At 41.2% G+C, this 27,266-nt stretch overlaps 2 protein-coding genes across 2 annotated transcripts in view; both read left to right on the forward strand.

Annotated features, from left to right (window-relative positions):
- On the forward strand, positions 1-24,406 carry TBPL2 (TATA-box binding protein like 2). The gene is made up of 7 exons (XM_031668089.1): positions 1-167; positions 3,058-3,518; positions 4,159-4,246; positions 6,111-6,202; positions 10,812-10,979; positions 14,657-14,751; positions 24,162-24,406. Exons 1-7 carry the CDS (start codon positions 18-20, stop codon positions 24,236-24,238), a joined length of 1,131 nt encoding a protein of 376 aa, XP_031523949.1. The 5' UTR covers positions 1-17; the 3' UTR covers positions 24,239-24,406.
- Positions 24,407-26,681: 2,275 nt separating this feature from the next.
- ATG14 (autophagy related 14) overlaps positions 26,682-27,266 on the forward strand; it is a 46,821-nt gene continuing 46,236 nt past the window's right edge. Inside the window, exon 1 of the mRNA XM_003901836.5 lies at positions 26,682-26,955. Within this exon, the coding sequence (XP_003901885.1) occupies positions 26,735-26,955 (221 nt within the window). The 5' untranslated portion in view covers positions 26,682-26,734. The remainder of the gene's footprint in view (positions 26,956-27,266) is intronic.

A 27,266-nucleotide genomic window follows, 5' to 3' on the forward strand; every position in this document is an offset into this window, starting at 1 on the left:
TGCCCCCAGGCTCATAAATGGCCTCTGCGCCCCGGCCCGAGCGGGTTCTGAGGCTGCTCGCTGGGTGCTTACCCCCTTACCCGCCCCCACCCCCAACAGTGGGATTACTGTCCATGGAGCAGCAGGAAACCTACCTGGAGCTCTACCTGGACCAGTGCGCCGCTCAGGTAAGGCTGCCGGCCACTGTGCCAGAGTCAGGACCCAAGTCCCGCCCGGTCCTGTGTGCCAAGGGCTTTCCTTCGTTCCTCTAAAAACTCATAGCGACCCTAAGAGGCGGGCTTGGTTTCCCACGTCTTTCCGTTGAAGGTTAGAAGCTTCGAAAAGTGAAATAATTTGACCAAGGTTACCAAACAGAGCTCGAACTTCATCTAGCGCGAATCCAGAACCATTCACTCAGTCACCAGATTACACGGGCTATCCCGGGTTGTTTTGGTTTTTGATTGATTGATTGATTGATTGATTGATTGATTTTTTCTGAGATGGAGTCTCGCCCAGGCTGGAGTGCAGTGGCGCGATCTCAGCTCCCTAGACTGGCTTGAACTCTTGACCCCAAGTCATCCACCCACCTTGGCCTCCCGAAGTGCTGGGATTTCAGGCGTGAGCCACCGCTCCTGGCCCCACGCCCGGTTCTAAAGGACACGCACAGAGAGCGCGTCGTGCTATTGTAGCGACTTCAGGTTCCCAAGGGTTTCTGCTTTGACAGGGGAAACAAAGATCCCTTGTACCCTGCAGCATGGATGCCAGTACTAGGCCTCCCTCGAGAATTCAAGTCTCTGGTGGAGTTGGTGGTAGCAGGGTTTGCCAAATATCAACTAGAAACACCTGTGGCTTTTTTTTAGTTAATTACTCTTAAGACTTTTAAAAATCCTTAGCATCGGACAGGGTGAGGTGGCTCACGCTTGTAATCCCAGCACTTTGAGAGGCTGAGGCACGTGAATCATTTGAAGTCAGGAGTTCAAGACCAGCCTGGCCAACGTGGCGAAACCTCGCCTCCACTAAAAATACAAAAATTAGCTGGGCGTGGTGGCAGGAGCCTGTAGTCCCAGCTACTCCGGAGGCTGAGGCAGGAGAATTGCTTGCATCCAGGAGGTAGAGGTTGCAGTGAGCCGAGATGGCGCCACTGCACTCCAGCCTAGGTGACAGTGAGACTCCGTCTCAAAAAAAAAAAAAAAAAAAAAAAAACAAAAAGCAAGAGAGCAATTTTTTTTTCTTTGCTGGGAGAATTTTTTATAAAGACAGTGGTCAGCACTGAGGTAGAAATGCTGACTTTCCCTAGAATTTAACACAGCAAAGAGCCCAGGCAGGAAAGGTTCTGAGAAAGATAAGTGGATACAGTTTAACAAAAAATGACTAAAGATCCTGAGGCCAAGGATGCAGTGAACATGCTACACAGACATGCTCTGAGGCGTGTCCCTACAGGCAGACCCTACAGGGAGCCCGTCAAGTGTCCATTACTGTAAAACATCCCCCTTCAACTCCCCGCCATTGCCTTACATTCTTGTGTACATTTAGCTTTGTTCCCTAATAAAATGCCTTGATGGGGAAGGGGAAGGGAGACACTGTTGCAGCTTTGGTGCTTTAGCGTAAATTGCCCTAGGAGACCCTTTCCATCTGGGACAGGTGAGGCCAAGGAAACCCTGCAGTGGAATCGGGGCCCATTGTCCCCACCTCCCTTAAGGCCACTCTGTGGGTTGAGGGTGGGGAAAGATGGGAGCCTATCATGTATTCAAAATGAAACAGAGGTAAAAAAAATCTTATTTCAAGAGACTAGCTTGATTTTTTTTCTTCTAAGGGCTTTCTTCAAACAATTAGTCACCTCTGCCACCTGCTGGACTTGTAACAGAACACTCCAATAGGCTCTAGTCAGACGTACATTAGCGGAGGTAGCATTGAAACGGAGAAGATGCAACACAGTGCGTTCCTGACCCTTTAGTGGTCAGGAAAGAAATAAGATCTTTTTGAGTTTCTCTTGCAAGCAGTGCTCAAAATCTGGAGTTCAGGCCTTTAACTTGGGTGAAGCAGGTGGTATGCATTTATCAAGGTAATCGATTTTTTTCCCGTAATAAAGTCCATGAATTTTACATTAGTTGTTTTCCTCAGGTGCATACATCATTCTCTCCGTCGCCGGATAATGGTAGTTGAGCAGCCTTCCCTGGACTGAAAATACATTGATTTACACTATTCTTACCATTTAAGTTTCAATAACTTTTTTCCTAGTGTAAATTCTTGTAACTAGAACATTACAAGAATTCTTATTACACCTTTGCCTCAGAAGGAATAACCATGGGTCTTTAGTGAATCTTGATTAGCATTCAACTATATCTTAAACTTCCTTCATTTATTTAAATTTAAAACTCAAAATTATTTCAAAGTTAAGTCAACTAAAGTTTATAATTAACTTAAATAGTACAGTATATCTGTTCTCTTCAAAGTATACAACAATTTAGAGCATGGTTGCTCAACTGCCTCTACTGCAAAATTGGACTCAGAGAGTGGCAACTTATTAGAGATCTAACCAGAGTAGCAAAGATAGTCTATGAAGAATGCTTTTTCTGCATTTTAAAATATTCTTTCCTGTTTCCATTAAGTGTGCTGTAACTGTAATAGAATCTTTTTTTAGTTGGAGTCTTGCTCTTATCCAGACTGGAGTGCAGTGGCATGATCTCGACTTACTGCAACCTCTGCCTCCCGGGTTCAAGAGATTCTCATGCCTCAGCCTCCCCAGTAGCTGGGATTACAGATGTACACTACCACGCTCTGCTAATTTTTGCATTTTTAGTAGAGACGTGGGCCAGTCTAGTCTCAAAACTCCTAGCCTCCAGCCATCCTCCTGCCTCGGCCTTCCAAAGTGCAGGGATTATAGGCATGAGCTACCACACCTGGCCTGTAATAGAATCTTAACGGCATTTTCTAGAAAGAAGCAGTGCACGAATACAAGCAATCTTGAACTGCCTCTAACACTGAATACATTGCCTGCCTGCCAAAGTGACATCCCTTTTGTGTAACATGCTGTTCTGTCTGTTGTGTTTTTGTCTGTCTGTTTTGGGAACTGCCTAGGATGACCTTGCCCCACCCAGGTCTCCCCTGTGCAACCCAGTTGTACCTTACGGTATGTACATATTGAATGCATCCAATCCGGATACTGCGTTTAATTCGAACCCTGAAGTCAAAGAAACATCAGGTGATTTCTCATCTGTGGATCTTAGCTTCCTACCAGATGAAGTTACCCAAGAAAATAAAGACCAACCTGTCATTAGCAGCAGACATGAAACTGAAGAAAATTCTGAAAGCCAAAGTCCACAAAGTAGGTTGCCATCACCAAGCGAACAGGACATTGGGCTGGGCTTAAACAGCAGTAGTTTGTCAAATTCCCATTCACAGCTGCACCCTGGTGATACTGACTCAGTCCAGCCCTCTCCTGAGAAACCAAACTCCGACTCCTTGTCTCTGGCACCCATAACTCCCATGACACCAATGACCCCTGTTTCAGAATGTTGTGGAATTGTACCTCAACTACAGTAAGTTTTTATTTTTGTTTTAATTGAGCAGATTGGGTACACATTTTATATTCCTGAATGTGATGACAACTAATTTCAGGATAATAATGTAGGGAAGAGAATTTCAGATTTCATAATTCTTTGTTTTATCAGTTCTAAATGGATTGTTGCTTTAGACAGTTTGATTATCTTTAAGGCGAAGCACTAATTCTTGATCTTCTATGGCAGGTGGAGGGCCCTGACTTAAAGATTAATAGACACATTCTTGAAGGATTGTATTGTTTATACTAAAGCACTGAAGTTGCTGATAATTGTGGGTAGGGTTGGATAAACACCAAGGATATAAAGATGTAAAATTTAGTTTGATTTGCAAATTGATTCAGAATTAAAATTTCTATTTTGAGGCATTGTTTTGAAAAAAGATCTAAAACTTAATTTTAGCAGCTAGTCATGAAATTTTAGGAAAGGCTCTTTTAGCACTTCACTTTGGGATTTTACACTTTACTAGGAATCGTGTTGTCCTGTATTTCACATTTGGAATAATTCTCCCCCTAGGAAATTGCTAAGGTATAACCTAAGAAATGAGAAAATAAGTTGTTTTGTTTTTTTTTTTTTTTACTCTTTATATCTGATATAATTTTCTAAACTAACATTTCTTCAGGAATATAGTTTCCACTGTAAACCTGGCCTGTAAGTTGGATCTGAAGAAAATAGCTTTGCACGCAAAAAATGCAGAATATAACCCAAAGGTAAGATTTCTCAGTATTCCTTTCAATAATTAGCTTCTCTTTAGATTTACTTTTCTTAATACGATCATGATATTGACTAATTCCTCTGTTTTTTCTTAAAAAAATTGGTACTGAAAAAGCTTTTGGCAACTCAAGGTTAATCTCTCACTCTGTTTTGAGTTATAAAAAATAGTCTCATTCTTTATGCTGAATAAAGCAGTAATTGAGCAGTAATTTTCCACCTGACTATTGGGATGCTAACTTTCTTATATTCCATCATATTTCTGGAAATAATTTTTGCTAAATGTTGTCTCAGCTACCTGACACTTATTTATCTTTCCATTTACAATTTCTCTTATTTGAGAAGGCTAAATGGATTCTTGCCCCTATTGCAAAATTGGACTTAGAGAGTGGCAACTTATTAGAGATACAACCAGAGTAGCAAAGATAGTCTATGTATAAAGTTCAAGCTCCTATTTACTAACGTAAGATTCAGGGATTTTTTTTTTCCCCCCTCCTCAAAGTTTAATAAAATCTGTTCTTTCTTGTATCCTGCAAAGGCCAGGCATCCTGTTTTCAATGGCTTGTTTACCTAGGGTAATTGGATTTGTCGATCCTGTCAACTTTTAACGATTTGCCAGGCTCTGTACTTAGGAATACAAAGACAAGTAAGACCTGCTTCCTACTGGCAAAAAGTTTACTGGCTTAGGTGGTGGAGGATTTACGAAATTAGATGAAAAAAAGGTCACATTCGTAGGAACCCAGAGACCTTGCAGGCATCAACTATTTACGTATTATTTGTTTTCGCTGTTGTGGTAGTATTGTTGCTGACATCTGAATTTAAATGTTACCTGCACATTACCCGAATACAATCAAGCTTTCCTTTTGATATTTCATACAGCTGACAATGGTGAGGACAGACACAAAGATGAGCTAAGATCTTCACAGCTGCAGCTGTGATCACATTATTGAGCAATCAGCATTTTAGGCAACTTTTATTTTCCACCATCCTCAGCACACCCCTCATTTTGGATGAGGGGTAGGGGTAGGAATAGGCGCGACTGGGGATGAAGTGTATAGGATCTCTCTGAACTTGTGCTTGACACCCAAAGAAATTCTGACTTGGCCCTTAAGCTAGTACCCACCCCACTTCCCTTCCTAGCTTAATTGGGGAGAGGAGTTGGGGTGAAGAGACTGTGTAGGAGCAGGCCATTTGATGACATGTCAATGTGGCAGGCCAGAGGTTCCCTATCTTAATGTGTGTCAGCCTCACCTCCAGGGCTTGCTGATGCTACTGGTCTTGGATGACACTTTGAGAACTATAAGAGGCAAGAACTTGACATCAACTTTCTGTCATTCATCTTTAGCATGGCTGTCATATAGACTCTTCTGCATTTTGGTTGCTTTTCTGTACATTGTAAAGTCTTGGTGAGCCTTTAACATACTTCTTATTTTTTTCCCAAAGATTCTTCAAAAGAAAAGAAGTGTATCAAAGTAAAAAGTAGGGAATCTGATCAGTTTGGGTTTTGAATCTTAACTTTACTATTTCCTGTGTAACATCGGAGGTTAAATAGCTCCTTGTTTTCCCTGAGCACTAAATGAGGGTGATAATGAACACAGGTTCATCCTATCATGAGGATAAACAGGAACTGAAACATAACAGGCATTCAAATTTAACAGTTACTGATATTATTTTTACCTGTTAATAAGTACATTTTAGAATCATCATTATTTTTGTTAACCTTAATGTAGGGAGAAAAGACCCAGACATTTAGTTTTCCCATCCAATCTGTTTCTTTGAGATTTTCGTATGCAGCTCAGCTTTTCAATTGGGATAATGTTATCTCCTAGCAGAGGCTAATGCTCTTTTGGTTTCTGGGTATAGAGGTTTGCTGCTGTCATAATGAGGATCCGAGAGCCCAGGACAACAGCCCTTATATTTAGCTCTGGGAAGATGGTTTGCACGGGAGCCAAAAGGTAAGAGGAATCATCCCTCCACCCTTTCCAGAGAAACAGTTTTTAGTATGTGAAACAAGGAAGCATAGAATTAATGTGCTAAAGCACATAGTAGGAGCAAAATGCCCTTCTTTGCTGAAGACTTTATTCAATGAAATACCTCATTTTGGGTTAAAAACAGTCTTATAATACTGACTTGGGCCAGGCATGGTGGCTCACATCTGTAATCCCAGCACTTTGGGAGGCCTAAGCAGGAGGATTGCTTGAGCCCAGGAGTTTGAGACCAGCCTAGGCAACATAGTGAGACTCCATCTCTATTTAAGAAAAGAAAAGAAAGCTAAAAAATAGCTGGATGTGGTGGTGCATGCCTGGAGTCCTAGCTTCTTGGGAAGCTGAGGTGGGAAGATCACTTGAACCCAGGAGTTTGAGGCCGCAATGAGCTATAATCATATCACTGCACTCCAGTCTGAGTTACAGAGCAAGACCCTGTCTCTATTAAAAAAAATAATGATAAAATACTGATATAGCCCCATTTTACAGTTTCCCCTATTAAACCGAGGGGACTTAACTGTTACCACTTGTTTCTAAGGTAATTTTTTTAAAGTTACAGTAATGATAAAGTGTGTTATAAGCCTAGGCAAGTAGTTACTGTGGATTTTCCTACCTGCAGATAAATGGATAGAACTTTGTAAAGGAGCTAAATTAGACATTCCTTGACCATTAGCTTGCATTAGCTCAGGAGGCATCCCTTTAAAATCTCATCTCTCCTGGATCTCACCCAGAGGAAGCCCTGCGTTGATGGGTATTCTTTCACCATGACTCTGTAGTGGGAGAGCCTGTTCTCCCCTGTAGGTGTTAAAAGATGAGAAACAAACTGTCCTCCTGAAAGGTTGTGCCAATTTCTAGCTCTAGAAATGTACTAAGTGTTCATTTTATCCTATGAACACTGGGTGTCGATATTCTTTTCATATTTGCTAAATTGATTGGCAAAAAGTTATGTTGTTTTACATTTCTTTGATTTACTAGTGAGATTAAATAACTTTTTAGAAGCACAGAAATTGCTGTTTGCTCAATTATCTATGGAGAGATTTATCTTTTGTTTTTGTGTTTAACTATTTTCACCACTTTATACTGCAAATATTTTTTCTTAGATTACTGTTTATGGTGTTTTATGGTGGGTTTTTTTGTTTGTTTGTTTGTTTTTCTGAGACAGGGTCTCAATCTGTTGTCCAGGATGGAGTGCAGTGGCATGATCTGGGCTCACTGCAACCTCCACCTCCCAGGTTGAAGTCATCCTTCCAGCTTGGCCTCTCCAGTAGCTGGGACCACAGGCATGCACCACCAGGCCTGGCTAATTTTTTTTTAGAGATGGCGGTTTCACCATATTGCCCAGGCTGGTCTCAAACTCCTGGGCTCAAGTATCCCAAAGTGCTGGGATTATAGGCGACATGAGCTACTACATCTGGCCTATGGTGGGTTTTTTTTTAAAAAAACACAAATTTTGAAGGGTATACTCATTTTATCCCATTTTTTTCTTTGTTTTCTACATTTGGCTTTGCCCTTAAGGCATTTGTGTACAATATTATACAAATATTGACTTTCATATATCTTTCTGGTCTTTTTCAGGTCCTGCTTTGTGATAGGAAAAGGATAGCTGGTATTTTGATTCACCTAGAGCTTTCTCTAGATGGAAATGTTCTATATCTGCACTGTTTAATGCAATGATGTAGCCACTAGTCATGTGTGGCTATTGAGTGCTTGAAATACAGCTAATATAACTGAGGGACTGAATTTAATTTATATTAATTGGACAGAGCAGATCTAGAATTTTATTTCAACGTAAGATAACTATTTTTCCCAAATGATCATTCGGTACTCAGATACATTTACTGAAGAATCCATTGTTGCCACATTTCCCCCTACCTGTTTTTACATATTAAGTTCTTCACATGTGTCTGAGTACATTTCTGGACTTTCTCTTATGTTGATCCCAGGAATCTCCATTTTAAAGTGATTATTGGACAGTTGTGCAAGATGTCTGTAACAATGTTCATTTCAGCATTAAAACAGGGAAAACCTAATTAATAATAGGCTTTCAATTTGAAGTCATAAAGTAAAATTATATTAGCCATATACGCACACATACTGAGCTGAAAGGATGGTCACATTGTATTAAGTTGGATTGCGGAGGGAGAAGTAAGCAACTAAATGGTGTTGGTTATCCAACTTTCATTGTAAAATATGCTCATGTTACATGTATTACACACATTCATGAGTGTCTTTTCTCATCTGAATTTATTTAGTTCCTAAAATCTGATTGTGAAAGTTTGGATAAGGAGTTCAGATAATAAGAGATACTTGTTATCCAAATACATTTGGTTTTGAAGTTTTGGATAGTGAGTTGTGAGAATTTGGTTAATAAGAGGTGCCAGTATTATCTCTGCATTTTATCCAAACCTATTCTCTTTAGTTGTAATAGCAAGAGTAGGAGAGATACCTCTGTTTGCATAGGAAAAGTACAGAAGATCAAATTTAGGGAGTTAACACCGCTATGGGTGAGATTTTAAGATTTTTAAACTACTTTCTAATGTTTGTACAACGAACATGTATGCAGACTTTCAACTATTAGTGGTTTCAATAGAAACTTCTGTGTCCTTAGAATATCACAGCTGATATCCCAATAAACTACAGGACTATGCAAACTTGAAATTTGAACTTATTTACATTATGGGAAATGTAATAGATCAGTTAGGCAAAGTGTAGTTCAAAATGGAAACAGTTTATTTCACTGCTAACTTGGGGACATGGCCTTGCTAAGGACATTTCAGGAGTGAGAAGTGGATGAAGAGAGCCAAGGGCAGTGCTGTGCAGCAGTAGTCAATCTAGTGACTAGATACCAGACCAACAGAGGGCCATGTACAGTGGCTCACACCTGTAACCTCAGTACTTTGGGAGGCTGAGGTGGGGAGGGTCACTTGAGCCCTAGAGTTTGAGCCCAGCCTGGGCAAGACAGCAAGACCCTGTCTATAAAAAGTTAGGTAGGTGTGGTGGTGCATGCCCCTACAGGCTACTTAGGAGGCTGAGGCAGCAGGATCACTTGAGCCCAGAAGTTCAAGACTGCAGTGAGCTATGATCGTGCCACTGCACTGCAGCCTGGGTAACAGAGCAAAAACCCAGTCTCTTAAAAAAAAAAAAAAAAAAAGGTGGGTGAGGAGAATCAACATTATCAACATTAAATGAGGTGACACATATATGAAGTGATGAATACCCAAGAGGGGGCAGTGTTGGTGAAGGATCTGGATAAGAGAATCAAACGCTTGCTTTGGTCCAAGCAAACAAGTTCCAACTGGCTTTTCTTTCAGGTGTTTCTGATTTACAGCCTAAAAATAGGGCCAAACCCATGGGGGTGGAATTCACCTGATTCACCCACCAGGTGTTGCTATCTAGTTTTGTTTTGTAACAGTTGAAAAATACCTAAGGAGAAATGAAGCCTCACCTCTGAGGACCCCACAGGCTCTGCTATGAATTTAGGGGTGCAGCAGGACAGACACTTAAAGGACACAGCCACAGAGTAGGACAAATTCCTGTCTTTCTTGTGTTGAGTATGAATTGAATTGAAGATTAAGCGAGAAAGCCAAGCAAAACAAGGCGGGTTTTGAGGTATTTTCATGTGCTTGTTTTGGACAATGTGTCCAGTAAAGACTCAAGAACTGATATCTTGTCTGTGCCACTCAATCAGCACATATCTTACCTCCTTAGATGTGATTTTTTTTTTTTTTTTTTTTTTTTTTGGTATGCACATCTTTTTTTTTTTTTTTTTTCCCCTTTTTTTTTTTTTTTTTTGAGAGGGAGTTTCACTCTTGTTGCCCAGGCAGGAGTGCAATGGCGCGATCTCGGCTCACTACAACCTCTGCCTCACAAGTTCACGTGATTCTCCTGCCTCAGCCTCCTGAGTAGCTGGGATTACAGGTGCCTGCCACCACGTCCAGCTAATTTTTTTGTATTTTTAGTAGAGACAGGGTTTCATCATGTTGGCCAGGCTGGTCTCAAACTCCTGACCTCAGGTGATCCTCCCACCTCGGCCTCCCAAAGTATTGAGATTACAGGCATGAGCCACTGCGCCCAGCCATTGTTCTCTTCTAAATGGGACACACTTTGAGGCTGGGTAAATGGTTCCCAAACTGTAGTGAGGAGCACAGTTACCTAGAGGGCTTGTTAAAAGACGGATTGCTGGGCCCCACCCCCAGAGTTTCTGCATGTCTGAGGTGGGACCTGGGACTTTGCATTTCTAACACGTTGGTGAAGCTGCTGGTCTGGGGACACACTTTGCGAATCCTTGGAATAGTTTTAGCAAATAGCACCCAAGTAAAAGTAAAAGTACCTCATATATGAAAGGTGACAAATTGAAGACAAAAATTTGATTGTGTTCAATAGCTATACAACTGTACAAGATCTTTTATAAGATGCTAGGGACCAAAGTATGGGAAGTAAGTCCTCCTCACAAAGCCTACAGCTTCATAGTATACGTTGAAAGATGAACATGGTACAAACGGTAACAACCCAATACAACACCAGTAGTTTAGAGGATGTAGTGATTAAGACATCTTTAAACATATTTGCCCCTCCCCAGTGAAGAGCAGTCTCGACTTGCAGCGAGAAAATATGCTCGTGTGGTGCAGAAGCTTGGGTTCCCTGCCAGATTCCTCGATTTTAAAATTCAGAACATGGTTGGAAGCTGTGATGTGAGATTTCCCATCAGGCTGGAAGGTTTGGTGTTAACCCATCAGCAGTTCAGTAGGTATGATGGTTATATAGCTTGAACTTTGAATTTACCAAGATATTTAAGTTATATTATGGGTTGCTTATATAATGTATCTTTTAGAGAAACTGTGATTAAAAAAAAAAAAAAGGCGGGGGGCACAATAGTGAAAAGATTAAGATGCTATGTATGCCTGAGTCCTCATAGGTTACCACATGTGCCTAGTTTTTTGAAATCATGGTTCTTAAACTTAAATTTAAGTTTAAATTGCTTAGCATAACTTAGCTTATTAAAGCACACATCTCTGACTGGGCTTCTTCATAGGAGATTTTGCTAGAATTTGTGTTTCTAAAAAGCTCAAAGGTGATGCCAGTGCTGCTGGTCAGAGGCCCACATGTTGTGATCCACTCATCTACAGATTATAAGCACACACGTAGAAAATAAGCACACATGTAGCTTGGCAATGGCACTGGCAAGATAAGGCATGTGAAAAGGACTAGGGCAGTAGGAAGGGGCTGACAGCTGGTGAGGGGAGAATGGATTGGAGAGAAGATGAAAAAAGAATGGCGGTAGCACAGTCTATGAAAGCAATCCTAACTAGCTTTCCCCTATTTGAGTGTGTGTGTGTAGCTGCAGCCCCCATCACAACATTGTCTGTAGTATATTCCTCTCCCTAGAGAATATCTCTAGCCTTCCTGACTTCAAACTTCCCGTCTCAACAGCTAGTGCTCCTCCCCTGCCCCCAGCTGTTTTGGTGGCTCTCCCATCCAGCCCAGGCCCTCAGAGAGCAAGGACGGAGGGTAACTCATCGACACCAAATCCCTCGACTGACCAAGATATACACCTGGGCTAGGGCACTTGACCTCGGTTAGAATCACAGATGCTCTTAAATTCTCTTGGCCAAGCTGGAACTGAACTTCTTTCATTCCAGCATCTTACCCTCTCAGCCATCAAATGTGACTATCCTGTTAGCAGAGTAGATAGGGGCCGGGCGCAGTGGCTCAAGCCTGTAATCCCAGCACTTTGGGAGGCCGAGACAGGCGGATCACGAGGTCAGAAGATCGAGACCATCCTGACTAACATGGTGAAACCCCGTCTCTACTAAAAAAAGACAAAAAACGAGCCGGGCGCGGTGGCGGGCGCCTGTAGTCCCAGCTACTGGGGAGGCTGAGGCAGGAGAATGGCGGGAACCCGGGAGGCGGAGCTTGCAGTGACCCGAGATCGCGCCACTGCACTCCAGCCTGGGCGACAGAGCGAGACTCCGTCTCAAAAAAAAGAACAAAAAAACACCTCTTAGCAGGTTTGAATTTTTAACATGAGGCCTCCCTAATTGTCTGTAGCTCTGTGGGGAACCATGGCACATAATCAGTTGTAATTATCAGGCCAAATTTGCCATGTGTTAAACCCCTAAGGTCATTCAGTTCCACAGGTTCTGCAAATTTGTATGTCAATATTTAATAATACAAGTATCTCCTTTTGTTACCGGGCACTTTCTCTGGCAGTCTATGTCATAATCATTTCCACAGTTGTCAATGAGAATTTTTCCTTTTTTTTTTTTTTTTTTTTTTTGAGATGGAGTTTCGCTCTTTTGCCCAGGCTGGAGTGAAGTGGCATGATTTCAGCACACTGCAACCTCCACCCCACCGGGGTTGAAATGATTCTCCTACCTCAGCCTCCTGAGTAGCTGGTATTATAGGTGCCCACCACCACATTCGGCTAATTTTTGTATTTTTAGTAGAGATGAGGTTTTATCATGTTGGCCAGGCTGGTCGCGAACTCCTGACCTCAGGCAATCCACCCACCTTGACTTCCCAAAGTGCTAAGATTACAGGCGTGAGCACCGCACCCAGCCCCCTCTTTAATTTTCATTTCAAAGGTATCCTGATGATAAATACTTGCTATATGAATAAGATCTAGGTGACTACCATGTAGCAGATGCTAGGATGATAATGGCAAGCAATATAGCTATAGTCCCTTGCCCACATAGAGATCACTGTCTAAAAGAAAAGAAAAGATGGACAAGTAAATGATGAATAAGATGTAGGTGACTACCAAGTAGCAGATGCTAGGGTGATAATGGCAAGCGATATAGCTATAGTCCCTTGCCCACATAGAGATCACTGTCTAAAAGAAAAGATGGACAAGTCAATGACAGTAATGAAACATGATGACTGTGAAAGTAAGGCCCTTTGGGGACTATGAGACTATAAAGCAGGGTCTTTAATGTAATTGGGGGTGGGTAGAGATCAAGGAAGACCTTCTTGGGGAAGTAACATTTAAAGTGAGACTTGAAGGATGGGTCAAAGTTGAGTTGGCCAAGAAATTGGCAGGTGTTCAATATTCTGAATCTTTGTGAAATGTTCTTCATCCCTAACTAAAACCACTCTCTTTCTCTGCCTCAGCCTTCTTTTGGAATGAGGCAGAGAATAAATAAAATGAAGTATGTTCCTAATTGGGAGCTCATTATACTAGTAATCTTAAAACCATGGTTCTAAAAGCCAAATGCAGTTCAATATCATTTACATAGCAAAATTTTTGTTTTTTCTAAGTCTTAAAATTCAGCTGGAAGATCAAATGGAAATCTTCCTTTTGTGTCTGCAGCCTTCATTTTCTTGGCCTGGATCTCATAGTCCTGGAGGGGTTTTCGGGGCTCCCTCTAGTATCACGGTCTCCCCCATGTCGGGAAGTGGTTAGTGGGAGAAAGTCTTGACGGGCTCCCTGCAGTAAGACAGAGTGATGTTCCAGGAAGACAGTTCCACCCACAGTGACCTCCTATACTTGAGATGGGCAAACCTCACTTCAAGATGGCCTTTCTGGAGCCAGTAAGAGATTCCACATCTGCTCTTGTTTTGGGGTTTGTTCATTGCTGAACTAAATGGAGCTTTTCCATGCAGTCTGGATTCACCCTTTAAGTGCAAAGATGCTAGTGTTCCATTGCTTGGATGTCTTTTGTTCTTATATTTCTTGTTCATTGGCCACTGCTTTGAGAATAGTTTTATTCACCTCCTCTCACCCTCCTGACTTATTTTTGGTAGGTTCCTCGAGCTTTTCTAGGAATCTGCCCTCCTCTCCAGGCTGGAGTGTGGAGAAGCAGCTCTTAAGTGCTATCATCCTTTGCTCCACGGAGAAGCCAGCTTACATTTACTAGTAAATATGAGTTACTATTTATGGCAACAAATCCTGAATTTTAAAAACTTGGGATAATTGGATTTTCTTTATTTATATAGCACCTCTTCAAATACAAAGAGCAGTAGCCTAGAAATATTTTTAGGTTCTATCTGCTGAAAATGTTAACTTCAGCAGTTTATAAAAGCATACAAAATGTGTTTATGACTGGAGAATTTGGAAATCCAGAAAAACATGATTATGCATTCTTATTAACAGACTTTTTTGAAAAGATAGAGGATGTTTAACCAACAAGATCTTAAATACACTAAATCAGATGCCCTAAGTTACCTTGATTTTTAATAACCATCCAGGATGACTTGCACTTGAAAAAGTGTTACGACCAAAAATTAATTATGTTCCTAACTTCCATAAGATATTACCTAGGACACTCAAGACTCTTTTCATCTAGATAGTTAAAAGGTTTTTGATAAAATAGTTAACTTATTTACAACTGCTTTAATATGCAGTTTAATATACTGGGCCTTACATGTTATGGAAAAGGAGCTGAATCGTGCTATTTTTAACATTTTCCTTTTACATCTTAACAGTTACGAGCCTGAACTGTTTCCTGGTCTTATTTATAGAATGGTAAAACCAAGAATTGTGTTGCTTATCTTTGTATCTGGAAAAGTTGTGTTGACAGGTAAGTACCAAGATTATTTTCTGACTCATAAAATGTAATTGCTATGCATGTGCTTTGCTTATTCTTTTAAATACCTTTGTTCACCATGGTAAAGTAATTCTTGTTAATACAGAATACCTGGAATGAAAAATAAGAAAGGAATAACATAGGTCCCAATACAGAAAACAATAATTTTTTCATGTTTTTATGTCATTTTATAAGTATTTCATCTTTACATCCTGAGTTTAAAAAAAAAAATTATCCGTGATAACATATATGGCTTAAGCTTAATGTTACAAACTCTTCATAAAGGCTTTTAATGGCCACACAAGGTCCTAACACAGGGGTCAACAAACTCTTTTCTGGAATGGGCCAAATACTAAATATTTTAGGCTTTGTAGGCCACAGGGTCTGTCACAATTACTGAGCACTGCCATTATAGTGTGAAAGCAGCTCTGAATGTTACATTATATAAAGGAATGGGCTCTGAATTGTGAATTTCATATCACATAATTTGTGTGTGTCATGCAACATTTTTTCCCCAACTGCTGAAAAAGATGATAAACCATTCGTAGCTCACAGGCTAACAAAATCAGGCAGCAGGATGGCTTTAGCCAGCAGACCTACCTTTCCTGAACCCGTTCTAACATGTTGTTGAATCAAATGTACTGTCCCATTGGTAGCTAGGTAAATGTTCCTTCTTTGGTACTTATGAAGGGCAGACATTTGGCTGTTTTTACCTGTAGACAATTATGTTATTAGTGTGGACACTCAGAAATGGGACTTTCATTTAAGGCTATGTCCATTTTGTTCTTAGAACAAATCGCCCAATTGTTTTAAAGGGATATACGACATAGTTCTGTATCACATGGTCTTACATGCAATGTATCTAAATATCTTTTACCAAATGCTCAGCAGCATTCCAAACAAAATGGTACCAAAGAAAACTTTAACTGTATACGTCAAGATTATCTCACTGCTTTAACCCCACTGGTAATCAGAGACAGAAATCGACCACTTTTCAACATATCCAATAAATAGCATTTTGTCTCTTGTAAATAATATGTACATAACTTATCCTTTGGTCTACTTAGTTTGTATTCATATTCTCAGGATTTATGAGTTTACTATAATACTATTAAAGATAAATTACTCTTTGCTATATTTGTTACTTTTCCAGTTGGCTTATTTTTAATAATTTTTACATAAACAGCACTTTTTAAAACTACTTGAGGGAATGGTTGAGACTCCTTTCTATGTCATTCTACAGAATGCTATATATATATATATAGCAACCTATATATATGTTTTCATTTTTGAGACAGAGTCTCACTCTGTTGCCTAGGCTGGACTACAGTGGCGTGATCTTGACTCACTGCAACCTCCACCTCCTGGGTTCAAGCGATTCTCCTGCCTTAGCCTCCCGAGTAGCTGAGACTACAGGCCTGTGCCACCATGCCCGGCTAATGTTTTGTATTTTTAGTAGAGATGGGATTTTGCCATGTTGGCCAAGCTGGTCTCGAACTGTTGGCCCCAAGTGATCTGCCTGCCTCGGCCTCCCAAAGTGCTGGGACTACAGGTATAAGCCACTGCACCCAGCCTACAGAAAGTTGCTAGTTTGTCTAGTTTTGTCTTTTTATACATTTTACTCTCCTCTACCATAATGAATGTCAAGTTTATGTGGCCTGAGCCAAACTGATCTCCATGCCCCAGTCCCAAATAGCTAGCCAACCAACTTAACACTACATATTCTTCTCATTAATTTTGGATGACTCCTTTTGACCTTTATTTTACATATGCAGTTGTTCTTCGGCTCTGCCTTTGCTCTAGGATTATCCCATTATAATCCTATTGCCTTGATCTTATTGTAGCTTTAATACTCGTGGTATGTCTAATAGGGCCAATTTCCCCTCATTACTTTAATTTTTATATTTCTTAGCTTCTCTTAAATATATATTCCTCCAAATTAGAATTTTATAAAATCTTGCCTCATCTAAAAAAATTGAGACTTTGATATTACCTGAATTCAGAAAAGTTGATTAAGTCATAACTCAGCATCCAGCAGAATGACATGTCTATTTTAAGTGTAACTCTGAGTTTTGTAGTTGCTTTTCTCTAAGAAATAATTAATGTGTCTTCAAAGAGGGGAAAGTTGCTGGGTATAGTGGCTCATGCCTGTAATCCCAGCACTTTGGGAAGTTGAGGCAAGCAGATCACATGAGGCCAGGAATTCACGCCAGCCTGGCCAACATCATGAAACCCCATCTCTACTAAAAATACAAAAATTAGCTGGGCATGGCGGCAGGCACCTGTGACCCCAGCTACTTGGGAGGCTGAGGCAGGAGAATCACTTGAACCCGGGATGCAGAGGCTGCAGTAAGCCAAGATCGCACCACTGCACTCCAGCCTGGGTGACAGAGCAAGACTTCATCTAAAAAAAAAAAAAATTAATTAATTAATTAAAAATTAAAAATAAAGTGGGGAAAGCTTGTTTGGAATCCAAGAGCCTTTTGAATGCAGCAAAACTACAATTCCTCAGATGCCACTAATTCAGAGTCTGGAGTAATTAAGACCCTCTAGTGACTGACATAAAGTTTACCTCTATATGTCCTAGAGGAAGTGAGAAAAGCCTGCCAACAAAATTGAATAGTATAGATATCAGAGGCAAATACATACCCCACTTAAGGAAACACACTTTCAAGTCCTTTGGAAGGAAACTTTCATAAATGCCATGTATCATTACAAATAAATCTTATTAAAAGTGAAAATTGCCAAGTACAGGCAAAGTTCCTATTATAGATTTCTTTAAATGCTCTTAATTCACATCAGATTTCCCACTTACCCCAAATCTCTTTTAAAAAGCTTTCATGGACACATTTGCCAGAAGTTTCAAATCACAGAAGTAAAGGATTGTTACTAAATACTAAAGACTATACAGTACACTTCCCTTAAAATTTCTAAGTATACAGAATAGGAAAATTTAAATTTCTTCATTCTTGCAAGATGTGGATCATGACTCTTCTGGAGGAGGGGATTAAATATATTAACTGAAATCCAAATTCTGCTTATATTGTGAAGTAAAAGTTAGTTCATGACTTACTACTGAAATGATAAATAATTATCTGTTGGTGTTTTACCTGTTTATGCTCTACCATCTTAAACTATTTTGCCAAAGCTACATGGTTTAGGTGATTTTAGCCTCAACCTTAGAGACAAATGTTCCTTATTCCTTAATCCTGTGTCTCTAGACTCCTTTCACCTGCAAATGGATTAAAACCTTAAGGGCCTGGCTAGGCACCATGCTCACGCCTATAATCCCAGCACTTTGGGAGGCTGAGTTCGAGACCAGCCTGGCCAACATGGCGAGACTCTGTCTCTAATAAAAATACAAAAATTAGCCAGGCATTGTGGCGCATGCCTGTAATTCCAGCTACTCAGGAGGCTGAGGCAGGAGACTCGCTTGAACCTGGGAGGTGGAGGTTGCACTCTAGCCTGGGTGACAGAGCAAGAGTTTGTCTCCAAAAAAAAAAAAAAATCTTAACACCTTAAGGGCCTAATCTCAGAGAAACACCTCAGGAAAGGGACCAAAGTGGTCTCCTTTCAGACTTCTCCCTAAACTGAAGTTTGAGGAGGCTCATGTGTGGCCTAGTGCAGCATGGCACAACTGGGTACTCTATAGAGATGTTCTGAAAGCAGTATCTCAGTAATGGTAAATAACTTGCCTAGAAAATGGTAATGTGTTGCAATTACAAATGAACTTTGAGTCTGACTGTAGAAAATAATTCCAGCTCTTGCCTAGGTAGGAACTGTAGAATGCCAATGCCCATAGTACAGATGGGTGGCAATTTGAAACCCTTGTATCATGCCATTTGCAGGCCTTTGAAAATAATTTATCCATATAAAATGGTCTTATTCCCCTGAGTTGCCAAAGCTACAGCCACCATGTTCAAGGTTACTTCTGAATGTCCTAATTATCGTCAAGTAAGCTGAAAACAAAGAGGCCCTGCTGTCCTACTGTCATGGTCCTGAACAGAAAGCAACAGGACCTGGGCCCAGCTTACACTGTTCTCCTGGATCTGTGTTCGTTTTCTGCGGCTGGTGTGACATTTAGGACCCATGTTTTTTTCTCAAACCACAGTAAAATTAATAGCATAGCTAGGTTCTGCTGGAATAATGTACAACAAACAGCAAATATGTCAACTTCCACTACTAAGATCAGGCATAATCATCAGAGCTAACATATTGGGCACTCATATGACAGACACTGCTACATAAGGACTTTCACGTGGGGTCTAGTTAACTGTGAGTTGTACTTTATACCTCAGTTTCCTCACCTGTAAAATGGAAAGGCTTAGTACACTTAACAGTGTCAAGCAGCTGTGTGTGCCACAGGGCAACAGGCATATGAGCAGCCTGGCTCCAGAGCCCACTGGGCTCACCCTGTCCCACAGCAATTTACAAGTCTACAATAACACCTGTGTGGTCTCTTGGGCAACTTCTTAATTCTCCTTGTCAGCTGAAAGAATGATTAAGATTCTCTTAGCAGCGAGGGTCAGCAGGTGTGGTGGCTAAAAGGATGGCCTGGAGAGTTGTCCAGTTTTAATCATGATCTGCCATTTATTGACTGTATGGCCTTGGTGAGTTTAAGTTCTCCAACTTGGTTTCCATACATGCAAAATGCAGGTGACCACAGAATCTATCTCCTAAGCGTTGTAAGGAAGCAGAAAACCAGTGCCTGGCACTGTTGAGCTATCATCTTAGTGAAAATCCACTCTCCTGGTTTTTTCTCTATCATTGACAAAGACTGGAATTTTGCTGTGATGCCTTGCCCTGATGATAGGAATATGAAGACAAAGAGGCTTCAGGAAAATGCTTATTTACTTATTTTCCTCTAGCAAAAAGAACTAAGTTGGGCCATTGTTGCTGAGGGTCACCCTCAATCAGCTCAACATCCGTGCTTCTCGGAAATGAGTAGATCAGAGGGCAGCAGAAAAATGCCAAGACTTATTAGTGAGTGGGCCAGAGACACGACAGGATGTCCCTCCCAATTGTTAACAGTAACCCCCAACTAATAGCAAGTTGGTATATGTCATAAAATGAATAACTTGAGCAGTGCAATGCTATTTTTACAAACCTGTAAGACTTTGACTTATATACACACGGATGTGGCATAACTTGGGAAAATAAGATGTGCAGTTATGACTTGATGTAAGAACAGAACTGGAAAATCCACATAGTATTGGAGGTTGACATTTGGAGCTGACTAAGGGGTAGGGATGAACTTACAAACTTTATCGACAAATTACAGATATTTAATAAATTTTGGGTGCCTACCAAGTACTTGTAATGTGCTGGGGGCTGAGGACAAAGGTGTCCTCTAACATACTCCCCATCTGGCAGGAATCCAGCCCTTCTGAAGGAGACAGACATAAAGAAACTACATGTTGCTGGCTTATCAGAATGAAATGATAAGCCATGTGTACTTGGACTAGCCTTGCCAGTCCCTAATCCAGAAGTATATTCCTCTAGGGCAATAAAATGGCTTAGATTTTATAAAATGCCCCTTTCTACAAACCTTAGCTCACACGCTCTTTATCACAACTCTATAAGAAGGTTTATTGTCCTTATTTTACAAGAAAACTGAAAGTGGTTAAGTACTTTATTTTCCTGTTATTTTAAAGCTAGTTAGTGGTAGAGCTGGCACTTAAGCCCATATTGTTTGATCTCAAAGCCAGTCCTTTCTCTAGTGCACCAGGCCACACAATTTTCACCTTACTCACCAAGGTTAGGAATGGTATTTATTCCCCAGTCATTACAGCCCAAAGAAAAGGAATGGTAAGTTTTGCTTAAAAAGCAAGGGTCATATCCCAGCACTTTGGGAGGCCAAGGTAGGCAGATCACTTGAGTCCAAGAGTTTGAGACCAACCTGGGCAACATAGTGAGACCCTGTCTCTACTAAAAATACAAAAAATTAGCCAGGCATGGTGGTGCGTGCCTGTAATCCCAGCTACTTCGGAGGCTGAGGCAGGAGAATCACTTGAACCCAAACCCAGGAGGCAGAGGTTGCAGTGAGCTGAGATGGCGCCACAGCACTCCAGCCGGGGTAACCCAGTGAGACTCTTTTTTTTTTTTTTTTTTTTAAAAAAAGGCAAGGGTCATCTAATTGGAGACTGGTACTACAAATTGGGGGTTTCAATTATTGATTGATTATTAATAGGACTATGGAGGCAATTTAGGTTCCCTTAAACTTTTGATGACAATATTTTAGTGAGGAAATGTTTGATTAAATTGACCAAATTCCCTCATTGTAACACCTGGTTACAAATACTGGCAATGTTGATTTGTTGACTTTGGTGTAAAGGAAGGAACACTGGATACGCGAGCTCTTTTCCCACAGCTGCTGCTGTATGATTCAGGTGACATCTGTTTCTTATGCCTCTATGAAATGAAGAAATTGTACTAATTTCCCTAAAGTCCTCTTATGTCTAAAATCATTTCTCTATGATATAATGATCCCTCAAATGTCTATTTCCTCTTGGGAAAGCGTGCTCCCCAGGGGCCTCCAGATGGTATACTCCTTGTGCTTGAAGGCAATACTCTTAGTTATGATTTTTGGTCTGCAGTCTGATGCTCTACCCCTGAGCTATACCACCTCCTAGTTATGATTTTTTAGTATGAAAGTGTTATGGAAAAAAAGCGAAGTTCATGGCTATCCCAAAATACTGGACCTGGACACTGTTCCTCAATTAAATGTGAAAAGAAGAACCTTGGTTTTGGGGATTCTGGGAGAGGGGCATGTGTGTGTTTGCGGTACCTATTATGCTTCACTGTCTGCTAACAAGGTTGTTCAAGATGAATGTAGCTAGAAGCTCAAGAAGTCCATCAAACCAGAGGCAGAGGTTCTTGCTTCTTCACCAACTCACTGTTTAGTTTCTAAAGAGACTGGTTTTGTAGAAACCAAAATTTTAGTGCTGGAACTAAAAATCTGCTGAAACTTGTGACTTTTTCTACCCCAAAGGTCCAGTTGCTCTTATGTGTGTCGGTAACTCACTCTCTTCCCCACCCGAAATCTTTGAAGGTGAAGACCTACAGATAGTAAACTTTTTGGCAATGAATAAATAACTTACCTTTTCTTCTCTTTATTTTTTCTCTTTTTATTTTTTCCTTTTTTATTTTTATAGAGACAGGGTCTCCCTATGTTACCCGGGCTGGTCTCAAACTCCTGGGCTCAAGGGATCCTCCCACTTTGGCCTCCCAAAGTGCTGGGATTACAGGTGTAAGCCACCATGCCTGCCCTTACTTCTTTTTTTTTTTTTTTTTTTTGAGACGGGAGTCTCGCTCTATCGCCCAGGCTGGAGTGCAGTGGCCGGATCTCAGCTCACTGCAAGCTCCGCCTGCTGGGTTTAGCCATTCTCCTGCCTCAGCCTCCCGAGTAGCTGGGACTACAGGCGGCCCGCCACCTCGCCCAGCTAGTTTTTTTGTATTTTTTAGTAGAGACGGAGTTTCACCGTGTTAGCCAGGATGGTCTCGATCTCCTGACCTCGTGATCCGCCTGTCTCGGCCTTCCAAAGTGCTGGGATTACAGGCGTGAGCCACCGCGCCCGGCCTGCCTGCCCTTACTTCTAAAAAAATTAAGCTTATAAGGACTTCATCCCTGATTATTTAATCTTTAAGGTAAATGCACATAACAAATTTAACCATTTTAAAGCGAACAGTTCAGTGGCATTTAGTAGCTGGTTGTGTATTGTGAATATATGACCAGCTCTACCTAGTTCTAAAACATTTCCATTGCTCCAAAATAAAACCTGATATCATTAAACCGTTCCCCTCGTTCCCCTCTCCCTGGATATTTCTTATACATAGAATCTTATGTGTCTTTTTGTGTCTGGCTTTTCACTTAGATGAGCCTAAGAAACATGCTATATGTTGTAGCATGTGTACTTCATTTCTTTTTATGACTAATATTCTATTGTATATATACACTATACATTTTTGTTTCATTTTGAGACAGAGTCTGGCTTTGTCACCCAGGCTGGAGTGTAATGGCATGAGCTCTGCTCACTGCAACCCCTGCCTCCCAAGTTCAAGCAATTCTCCTGCCTCAGCCTCCCAAATAGCTAGGATTACAGACGCCTGCCACCACACCTAATTTTCTTTTGTATTTTTAGTAGAGACAGGGTTTCGCCATCTTGGTCAGGCTGGTCTTGAACTCCTGACCTCAGGTGATCCACCTGCCTGGGCCTCCCAAAGATATGGGATTACAGGTGTGAGCCACCACGCCCCACCTACACTATAAATTGTTATCCATCCATTGATGGGCATTTAAGCTGTTTCCACCTTTTGACAATTGTGAATGGTGCTGCAATGAAAGTGCGTATTTTTTTGAGTACCTGTTTTCAATTTGGGGAGTATTTACCAAGGCATGAAATTGTTGGGTCATGTAGTAATTATTTAACTTAAAGAATCACTGAACTATTTTCCACAGTAGCTGATCCATTTCATGTTCCTATCAGCAATGTACTTTATAGTTCTTAAGAGTCTTTATCAACTAAAGCTATTTTCCCTTTCTCTTCATGCTAATAGTTGTTAGTCCTTTCATTATCCTCCTTTCTTCCTTCCTTGCCTCCAGCCCACAAAATATCAGATTAGCTGATTAGTGTCCTGATTAGCTGAAGCTCCATATAAACATAAGTAGTATCAGTCCACGACCCTTAGCACAACGTGCCTGCATAATTTGGAAGGTGGAGGTAGTGGTGGTGTTTAGTTGGTGGTGGTGAGAGATGAGTAGGGACTGACTAATATTTCTCAAGAGTGGAGACTGTCTGATTCATGTTTTTATCCCTGTAATTCCTAGAGCAGTTATGATTTACAATTTCTTGAAACCCAAGACTTTACAAGTGACAGTAGTACAATTTTCCCCTCTAATCCTTCCCATGCACTAAAATTTAAAACCCTTTTAAACTTAAAATTTAAAACTTTTTTAAATTTAAAACTAAAATGTAAAACAAATTTAAAGCTCATTTGTCTCAATCTGTTAGTCAATATTAGGGAATCAAGATGTTAACTAGAGAGGAGGTGGGTCAAAGGAAGTCCCTTTTGCTGGTAGCTAAGTGCCCGCAGGTGCTGATGAAATTACTCTGAGGCCACATTCATGGCACACGTAGAGATAACATTCCACATTTCACACTGAGCACTGTGTGAGCAAGGATGACAGCCACAGAGAAGTTCTAGAAAACTCTGCTCTAAGGTTTGTGTCTTGTGGAAATATGGCTGTAGTTGCCAAATTATTTACCTGAAATAAATGCCATTTCTCAGGTACAGCTAAAGAGATGTCATATTAAAAGTAATTGGAGACAATACAATGAAATTTTAGTGTTTAAATTTTGGTATTTTTTATATTAAAAATTATGTAAACCTGGATTTCTTTATAGGTGCCAAAGAACGCTCTGAGATCTATGAAGCATTTGAAAACATCTATCCTATTCTAAAAGGTTTTAAAAAAGCCTGAGCATATCATTCAACATCTCACATTATTCTGGTCTGAATATGTCCATAAGCCCAGCACAGAAACAGCTGGATTCTTCTACCTTTAATTGTAGATGTTCCAAGTACATTACTTATTAAAGGGTGATTCTGTGTAAGTAAACCTGTCTAAGAAACGAAGAAAAATTTGTATTCAAAATGACTCCTGTGTTATTTTAAAAACTGAGCAAGTCAACATTTCAAAATTTGAGAGATTTAGGGTCTCACTAGAATGATATTGTAGCATCATTAAGACTCAACGCGTTTCCTTTTAGCCGGAAGGGCCATTTTCCAGTAATTTGCCATAAATAACGAACACAAAGGGAAAGAGGTGAGGCACCTGATACATGTTTTCTAGGCCTTTTAGAAAATATGGAATTGTTCCTTTGGCCACATACACGCGAATCTACGAAAAAGGTGATAAATGTAGACATCAAGGGAATGGGTGCTTTCCAAGAAAGGAGTGCCTTGCAAATGTTACCACAGCAAAGCTGGAAGAGTCTACAGTGTTACCCAGCATGCTGTTGGCATTGTTGTAAACAAGGGCAAGATTTTTGCCAAGAGAATGAATGTGTCTACTGAGCATACAAAGCACTCTAAGAGCCAAGTAAGTTTCCTGAAACGCGTGAAGGTAAAGGATCGGAAAAAGACGTCAAAGGGAGAGGTGTCTGAGTTCAACTGAAGTGCCAGCCTGCTCCACCCAGAGAAGAACTTTGTGAGAACCAATGGAGAGGAGCCTATTCCCTATGAGTTCATGGCGTAATAGGTGTCAAAAAAAATTCTAAACTGTACAAATGTTTCTCTTCATTGAGAAGTGTGGCGCCCCCCTCCCTTGAAATATTTAAACTACATTTTGTATCCAAAAACCTCAGTACTCTGCTGTTAAGTAATACATTAATACGCGTTCTCTGAAAATACATAGCCATATATAGGAGTTTCAAATAACTGCAAAAGCTAAATACTGTGATATCATCTACCAGGATAGGAATTAATGTGCATTTTTTGCCTTTTAAAATATTGAACAGTTGATCCTGATCATTAGGTACTAAGCACTGTGAAGGATCCTGTCTGAATACAAATTAAACATAAGCCTGAGACCTTAAAAAATAATCCTTTCGTTTGAAATGATCAGAGAGAAAGACTTCTCACTTAAAAATAAATCTTAAGTTTTCAGGAACCATTCAAGTTTAGTGTAAACTCCATTCTGAAAATTAGAGAATTTTTGCTTTTGCTTGATTTTGTAATCCTACGTGATTTGTATTTAAAAAGACTGGGTAAGATTAAGAAGACGGAGGGGCAAAGGGCTCAGATTCAAGACCGAATTAGCTTGTAGAATCCCCAGCATTTGACGGTGATGTGGAGATTAACAGGGAGGGACGGGCTGATATGAATCATGGCTCTTAGCTGTAAATCATCAGTGATTACGTCCTTCACCAAAGTAAGAAAACAGGTTTGTAGGGAGGTAGAGGTCAGTTTCCAACAATCTGAGTTTGTGGTGTCCTGGAATGTCACTTGATACCTAGTAAGCAGTTCTGGATCTTTGGGTATGGAACTTGAGAAAGGAATCCTGGCTAGAGAGAGAATTCAGGGCAGTTTATCAGTGGATAGCCTAGTAAAATCCTTGAAAATCACTGGTCTATTTAATCTGACCTATAAACCCACTCTTCTCTGTAGTTTAGAGGCATATTCAAACACTAATTACTCTGATATGTTCCTCCCAACACATCATCTTATATATCCCCTATCCCCCAAAAGAAACTTGAAGGGAAGTCCTAACCACCTACCTAGTTCAAATTCTCTTAGAGCATGCCCCAGGATAGGGAAGGTACGTTAGCCACGTGATTAACTTTTCAGAAAGATACAATTCCGATTTTGCACGTTCACTTTGGTTGTTTTCACTATTGGTAAAGTATAATACTATTAACCATATTAATCCTCACTGCATTAGATAGGTACTATAATTCCATTTAACACGAGAAAACAGGCGCAAAGATTAAGGAACTTGCCCCAAGTCACACAGCTATTAAGTAGGTAAGTGAGCCAAAATTCAACCTAGTTCCAAGACCCAGCCCCTTCACCCTATTTTGTTTGCTGTAGTTTTAGCCAGATTTTAAACCATCCACAGCAAGTTAAATTCCCTTATTCCGCTCCCATTCCGTTTACCCAGAATCCTTAGGGTATGGTATTACAATTTTCTGCACAAGTTTGAGGCTGTAACTCATAGTCTTGGCCTGAGCCAGCAGATGATGACATTTTGTTTGGCAGACTAGCCCCTCTAATATAACTCTCCCCTTGCTTCGGGACCTGTTGCCCCTCAGCAGACCGGAAAAACAACAGCGCCTGGGACAAACACCCGCGCGGGGAGAGGGGTCCGGGGGGTCGCCGGGATCCCAGCCCGCCTCCCCCAGGCCCCTCCTCCTGGCCCAGAATGCACCCGGTTGAAAACAAAATCCCACGTGACTGGCTCTCCTCTCAGGCCATCATGGCGTCTCCCAGTGGGAAGGGACCCCGGGCGCCGGAGGCTCCTGGGTGCGGGCCCCGGCCGCTCGCCCGGGACCTGGTGGACTCTGTGGACGACGCGGAGGGGCTGTACGTGGCTGTGGAGCGCTGTCCGCTGTGCAACACTACCCGCCGGCGGCTGACCTGCGCCAAATGCGTTCAGAGCGGCGATTTCGTCTACTTCGACGGCCGCGACAGGGAGAGGTACGGCGGCCGCCACGGCCCTATTGTTTCTTCTGCTGTGTCTCCTCCAGCCAGGCGGCCAAAGGCTGGAACCTGGGGCTCCCCGTCCGGGCACGAGATCCCGGCGAGAGGAGGGAGAGAGAGGGAGTGTAGCTAACTGCTCTGCACCGGAGCTTTGCTACCGGAGGACAGCGTAGGGGCCAGATGAGGGAAGGTCGCCGTTTCCCCATCACCCACCCAAGAGGAGTTTGACCCCACGGTGCTCTTGGCCACTGGGGAAAAAAGGAGTAAGTGGTGACTCTCTGGAGTTTTCCCCTGTAGCTGCCATTGAC

The sequence above is a fragment of the Papio anubis genome, chromosome 7, assembly GCF_008728515.1.
Source record: "Papio anubis isolate 15944 chromosome 7, Panubis1.0, whole genome shotgun sequence".
In the NCBI taxonomy this organism is placed as follows: Eukaryota; Metazoa; Chordata; class Mammalia; order Primates; family Cercopithecidae; genus Papio; species Papio anubis.